This window comes from Sturnus vulgaris, chromosome 31 (assembly GCF_052056855.1).
Source record: "Sturnus vulgaris isolate bStuVul1 chromosome 31, bStuVul1.hap1, whole genome shotgun sequence".
Lineage (NCBI taxonomy): Eukaryota > Metazoa > Chordata > Aves > Passeriformes > Sturnidae > Sturnus > Sturnus vulgaris.
The window spans coordinates 2,460,135-2,466,642 of NC_142273.1; the positions used below are offsets into that span (position 1 = coordinate 2,460,135).

Consider the following 6,508-nt stretch of genomic DNA (forward strand, 5'->3'; position numbering starts at 1 on the left):
CCTGTCTCAGTTTCTCACTCTCAGCACATCCCAGTTTGGTGATGCCACCAGATCATGGGGGCTGGGGGCTGGTGACACTTCCCAGGTGAAGTCCACGGCTCCCCTGGGTACTTTGGTGGCTTTTGGTGGCCCCAGCACATGTCCCTAGGAAGCCCTTTTGGGATAACTGTGATTCCAGGCCTCCAGACCCCAATTTCCAGTGTCTTGGCAGGCATCAAAGGGCTCTGAGGCTGTAGAGCTGCAGTGGTCACTGGCTCTCAGGTAGGAATGGCCCCAGCCCTGCAGGACAGCAGAGCCTTTCCCCATCCCCACCTCTCCATCCTGGAGTTTCTGGGAGGGGGAGATGCAGCAGAGCCCTGGAAAGGGCTCCAACAAAGGGGTGGGGTCCTTCCTCACTGCCCCAGGGCAAACCCACAGCATTTCCCTGTTCTTGGAGGCTCTGATCCACCTGCACAACCCCCTGAGGCTTCTTCCCTGGCCAAGCTTTGCCCAAACCCGGGCAGATTTTGAGGGCATCTTGCTCAGTTCCAGGGGTGAAGGAGGAGCCTCTGGTCAGGGGAGACAAAAATTGATACCCAGTGCCCCAAGGAGACAAAAATTGATACCCAGGTGACTCCAGGGTGGCCCAGGCAGGTGATGGGTCCTGCCCTGCTCTGTGACCTCTCAGAGCCGGTGGGTGCAGGGGGATTTCAGTCCTGGGGTAGATGTGGGACAACAAGGGCTGGAAAGAGTGGGGCAGCTCCCCACAAATGTCCAGATAAGAGAGCCAAGGTCAGAATGGGCTTGAACCAGACAGATCCAGGCGAGATTCCTTAGAATCATGGAATAGTTTAGGTTGGAAATTTCTTTTAAAGGCCGTGTACTCCAACCTCCTGCAATGAGCAGGGACATCTTCACCAGATCAGGCTGCTCAAGAGCTCTGTCCTTCCTGTCTTGGGATGTTCCAAAGGATGGGGCATCTACCACTTTTCTGGACAACCCGTTCCAGTATCTTATTATCTGCATAATAAACAATTTTTTCTCTATATCTACCCACTTTTATAGCCTAAACCTACCCTTTTAGTTTAAACCCATCACCCCTCATCCTGGTACAATCTCACGAGGCCGGATCACCCTCCCTGCTTCCAAACCCCTTTTTGTCCGCAGCAGCGAGGCCGTGCCGGGCCCCGCAGGGGATGCTCGGTGCTGCGGGACCGAGAACGAACCGGCGGCTGGGCCAGGGGAGGGGGGACACGCATGGCCCGAGAATGGGGATGGTCCCTGGCGCTGGGGGGGCTTTTCCAGGGAGGATTCCAGGGAGGATGAGGGATGGGGGCCACCAGCACAGCTGCTCCCGGTACCGGGCAGAACCGGGGACACGGGGAGGGGGGTACCGGGGATGGGGGGGGTTAACGGGGATCGAGGGGGGAAGCGGGGGCGGAGGGGGTGGTCCCTCTTCTTTCTCTTTTGCAGACGAAAGAACGGAAGCGGAGGTGGAACAGGGGGCCGGCCGCCATCCCGCCCTCGCCCCGCCCTTTAGCGTCACCGCGCCGGTTATATAAACCAACCCCACCGGTCCCGCCCGCACCCCGCCGGCCGCTCGCACCGGGCGCCATGTTCGCCGTGAAGCCCAAAGCCGTCATCGGCTTCAACCTCTACTGCGGCGGCTCCCCGGGGCTGGGCCCCGCCGGGCCGGGGGAGCGCCCGGGCCCCGCCGCCGCCGCCGCCGCCGCCTCAGAGCCGGCCCGCGAGCGCTCCGGGGCCGCCGCCGGCCGCGCCGACCCCCCCCGCGCGCTGATTGGCCGGGGCGCGGCGCCGCGCGCGCTGATTGGCTGCGGCGCGACTCTCTGGCGCCCCGAGGAGGAGCTGGACGGCTGCGAGCCCGAGCCCGAGCCCGAGCGCGGCCCCGCCGCCGATTCCCTGCCCGGGACCCCCCCGGGACCCCCCGATGGGCTCCGGCAGGACTCGCTGGAGCTCATCAGCCGCTACCTGCGGGAGGTGGCGGGAGAGGAGCAGCCCAGCAGCAAGAAACTTTTTCCGGGACTCCTGGGTGGTCCCGGCCGGCCCGGCGCGGCGGGGGATGCGGTGATGGAGAAGGCGCTGGAGACGCTGCGGAGGGTCGGTGATGGAGTCATGGAGAAACACGAGCTCGCCTTTCAAGGTGTGTGTGTGTGTGTGTGTGGTGGCCGGACACTCCGGGGATGAGGCCGGGACCCCCGACCCCCCCTTTGGGGCGAGTTGCACAGCCCGGTACCGCCGGAGGGGATTTGGGGAGGGGGCGCAGGGTTGGGGGTGATGCGCTCGCAGCCGCGGCATTCATGGGATGCGGTTCGGAGGGGGTTAAATAAAGCAGCTGGGAAGAGATCAGAAACGAAACTGAACTTTGTTCCATTGTGACGAGGAAAAGCCGCTGTTGGTGTGTGCAGAGGAGATAATCTAGTTACAGATTAGCCCTGGTTCCTCCTCGCGTCCCCCTTGGCTCGCAGTGACTGTGCAAATAATCCCGAGCGTCCAAAGATTAGTTAGCTCAGGAGTTTCAAATCCTCACCCCCTCATTTATGTACGAGGGGATTTTTGATGGGGGGGAATCCTCCTGGGCAGCGTGCTCATAGAACCATGGAATGGTTTGGGCTGAAATAGACCTTAAAACTCATTCTGTCCCAGGCTGGCCTTGGCTGCTCTGGGCACCCTGTGCCCCTCTAAACCCTGTCCCCAAGTGCCACATCCACACAATGTGGGGGATGGTGACTGGGCACTTCCAATGCCTGACAACTCTTTCCATGAAGAAATTTTTCCTAATTCCTCATTGAAACCTCCATGGCCCAGCCTGAGGCCGTTCCCTCTTCTCCTGTCCCTGTTCCCAGATCCCAAATCCCCCTGGCTGTCCCCACAAGGGTCCCCCTGATCCCCTTTTTTCCAGGCTGAGCCCCTTCCCAGCTCCCTCAGGAATTCTCCAGCCCCTTCCCCAGCTCCATTCCCTTCTGTGGATGGGGCAAATCTGGGAAATCTGTTTGAATGTATTTCACCCCCTCCTGCAGGGTCCTGAAGCAGCTGTAGGAAGTTGACTCCCAGTGCCTGTGGTGTCCTGAGGATGAACTGGAAATGGGAAGTGACTGGTTTGACCTGGTTTTATGTAACTCAGGCTGGTCTGGGGTTGAGTTCCCAGCCTTGGGGCTGGTGTTGGAGCAGTCAGATCCCAGGTCAGGATGGAGCCCAGCAGAGCAGGGCAGTGTCTGCATTTCCTCCTGTGCTGTGCTGTGTGGTGAAACACCTTCCTCCTCTCAGGAGGATGTGCCGATTTCTCAGCTTGTCGGTTTTTCGGCTTTTTTTTTTTTTTTTTTTTTTTCTTTTTTCCGTTTGTTTGTTGAACACAAAGAGCTTCAGTTTCATCCTTAGCTGTGCTGCTGGGGAAGTGCAATGGGATCATTGTCCGTCCCAATTCCCGGACGTGCTTGTTGAATGATTCCTGGGAGGAATGTCCAGGCTGACGTGAGCTGGCCAGGGCTTGGGCAGGGATGGTGATTTCCTGAGTGCTGAGGAGGAACTTGCCTTGGGAAGGTTTCCTGCAAGTTTGAGCAACAACAAGCAGCAACCAACGCCTTTCGGTTTCGTAAAGGCTTGGCTTGTTTGCTTATTCATGGCAGGACACTGGAGGTCGGGGCTGGGGAATTCTGTTCTTCCAGGCACTAATGAACTAAGGTTAATGAACTGGGACACGTCATCCTGGCCCGGGGGGGCTGCCCCGGGTCTCTGCTCACCCCCAGGCTGTGGTTCTGATGTGGTGGGGCTTGGAAACCTTGAGACAGAGGAGTGTGACATGCTCAGACACCACAGCTGTCCCCGAGACAGGGGGAGGAAGGAACTAAAAGTGTGTCAGGGGCTGGGTTTTGTCTGGCCCAGGTGAGGGAGGGCAGCAGAGCCCTCTGAGGAAGCAGAACTCGCTCTCCATCCCTCTGCGGGGGGGGTCACACCCTCTCCCTGCTCCTCCTGGGGCTGTTTGGTGCCTACTCCTAATCCAAAACCTTGCAGGAATGCTGAGGAAGCTGGAAATCCAGCAAGAGGAGGACCTGCAGTCGGTGGTGGAGGTGGCTGCCCACTTGTTCAGTGATGGGGTGACCAACTGGGGCCGTGTGGTGACACTCATTGCCTTCGGAGCCTTCGTGGCCAAGCACCTGAAGAGCATCAAGCAGGAGCAGAGCATCAGTTCCCTGGCTGGGATCATCACGGATGCCCTGGTCTCGTCCAAACGCCAGTGGCTGGAGAGCCAGGGGGGCTGGGTGAGTCACTGCCACCCCCAATTCCCGAGCTTTCCCCGTCATTCCAGCGTTTTTACAACATTCCAACCTTTCCCCGACATTCCAGCCTTTTCCCTAGGGGGGGCTGGGTGAGTCACTCCCCTCCCACCCTCCCAGTTCCTGAGCTTTTCCCAACATTCCAGCGTTTTTCCAACATTCCAACCTTTCCCCGACATTCCAGCCTTTTCCCCAGGGGGGCTGGGTGAGTCACTGCCCTCCCCCTTCCCCGAATTCCTGAGCTTTTTTTTTCCCAACATTCCAGCCTTTTCCTGTTTCTGTGACGGCCACGTGTGTCAGCGCTGACTCACTCACTGCTTCTCAGGGGGGCTGTGGGGTTTTGGGATTGGCTCTCCATGAGCTGCCTGAAAGGGGTTTGAACTAAAAACGTGTTCCTGTCCAGGATTGGGGACAGCATTCCCAAAGCCAGGGCAGTCCTGGGAGTGCTGAGCTCTCCTGGAGCTCGCCCGTGGCTGAAATGGGGCTGGGGGAGCACAGGGGGTGTTTGGGGCTGGGGGAGCACAGGGGATGTCTGAGGCTGAAATGGGGCTGGGGGAGCACAGGGGGTGTTTGGGGCTGGGGGAGCACAGGGGGTGTTTGAGGCTGGGGGAGCACAGGGGATGTGCAGGATGAAATGGGTCTGGGGGAGCACAGGGGATGCCCCAGGCAGGCTGTTCCCCCCCTCCCCTGCCCTCCTCCCCACGAGGGGTCCCTGGCAGCACACTGACCATCCCTCCTCTCTCCCAGGTGGGCTTTGTGGACTTTTTCCGAGTGGAGGATCTGGAGGGGAGCATCCGGAACGTGCTGATGGCGTTTGCAGGAGTGGCCGGCCTGGGGGCCAGCTTGGCCTACATGATCCGGTGAGGCTGGAGCTGCCCAGGACCAGGACTTTGGGAGGGCTGGCACCCCTGGGGCTGCAGAACTGCCCCACTCCCTCAGAGAGTGCTGCTGGAGCTGGACTCGAGTGACCCGAGGAGGACCTGGAGGTGTCCCCGGAGCAGCTCGTTCCTGAGGAAGAGGAAGGTGTGATCCCAGGTTGTGGGTGCTGATGGAGGATTTGCTGCTTTGGGAAGCTGAGCTGTTACTCTGCCTCCTTCGAGAGGATGGTGCTGGGGAGCTCAAGTGGGACTTGCTTCACTTGGATCCTGGAGGATCTAAGCTCCAGCAGCTCCTGCCTGGACTGAGGCTCCTGGGCTGGGCGAGGCAGCTGAGCCCGGAGCAGATGTTTGAGGGTTGTGGTTGTGGGTTTTTTTTCTGGAAATAGCACCTTCTGCTGCCGCTGCCCTGCCTAAACTTGCAGCTCTGTTGCTGGAGCAGAAGCGCTGGATGCTGGAAATGTTGTGCCAGCCTGCAGCTGTCCCCAGGTGCTGCCAGCGGGGTCTGCGAGTGGCAGAGCTGTGCCAGACCTGGGACCCTGTGCCATGGAGCTGGAGCCCTGCCCAGCCCTTTCCTTGGAGGGGTGGCTGGGGGTCACAGCCAGCTGTGTCCTGGCCCCAAACAGCCTCTCCTGGCTGCACAAAGACAGTTGAGAAATAGTCTGTTTGTTTGTAAGTATGTCAAAAAAAAAAAACAAACAAAAAAACCCCGTTGGGCTGGGGAAGATGTAGAGAAAATGTAAATGTGTATAAATCTGTAGAATATATACATTTTTTACAGAGCTGATGATACAAAAAGGAGGAATTTGTTCTGAATGTGGGTGCCCTGTGCTTCATTCCTGATGGGAAGTAGCATTTTTGTGGCAAAGCCTCTTGCTCCTGCCCTGACTCCACTCGAGCCTTTCCCCCACAGCCAGGGAGGGTGACGAGCAGCAGTGGCCTCGTGGGCTCAGTGTGACCGCGGCTGGCTGGCAACAGCTGACGTTTCTGTTTGTTTTAATCTTTTTTTGGTCACTCTTGCCCTCCTGGCGGGGGTGGGGGAGCTGTGGAAGTTGATCTGGCCACTTCCTTCTCTTCCCTTCTTCCTCTTGCTCCTCCGAGCCGTGAGCTGGGGGCAGAGCTGATGTTTGAATGTAAAAAGTTCTGGGGCTGCCTCTGGCTGGCCCTGGGCTCCTCCCCAGGGTGGCTTTGCTGGCCAGGGGGCTCACAGGGTTTGCCCACCCCCCAACCAGGGTGGGGCTGCACTGGTGGGACCCCACGGGACCGTCCTTGTTGCCAGGATGTGACCTGGAGCCTGAGCCATGGCCAGCTCAGCAATGGTGCTACAGCCAGGCCCTGCTTGTGTGCAAAACAAGCTGTAGT

At 59.2% G+C, this 6,508-nt stretch overlaps 1 protein-coding gene across 1 annotated transcript; it reads left to right on the forward strand.

Annotated features, from left to right (window-relative positions):
* Positions 1 to 1,540: 1,540 nt before the first annotated feature.
* On the forward strand, positions 1,541 to 5,962 carry MCL1 (MCL1 apoptosis regulator, BCL2 family member). The gene is made up of 3 exons (XM_014889361.2): positions 1,541 to 2,140; positions 4,009 to 4,256; positions 5,019 to 5,962. The coding sequence occupies exons 1-3, from the start codon at positions 1,594 to 1,596 to the stop codon at positions 5,133 to 5,135; spliced, it is 912 nt and encodes a 303-aa protein (XP_014744847.1). The 5' UTR covers positions 1,541 to 1,593; the 3' UTR covers positions 5,136 to 5,962.
* Positions 5,963 to 6,508: the final 546 nt, after the last annotated feature.

Bases quoted from the DNA above. Each gene is read 5' to 3' on its own strand.
- MCL1 (XM_014889361.2), top strand. From the start codon at position 1,594: ATGTTCGCCGTGAAGCCCAAAGCCGTCATCGGCTTCAACCTCTACTGC. The intron at 2,141-4,008 runs GTGTGTGTGTGT...AAAACCTTGCAG, and splicing joins ACACGAGCTCGCCTTTCAAG to GAATGCTGAGGAAGCTGGAA. The intron at 4,257-5,018 runs GTGAGTCACTGC...CCTCTCTCCCAG, and splicing joins TGGAGAGCCAGGGGGGCTGG to GTGGGCTTTGTGGACTTTTT.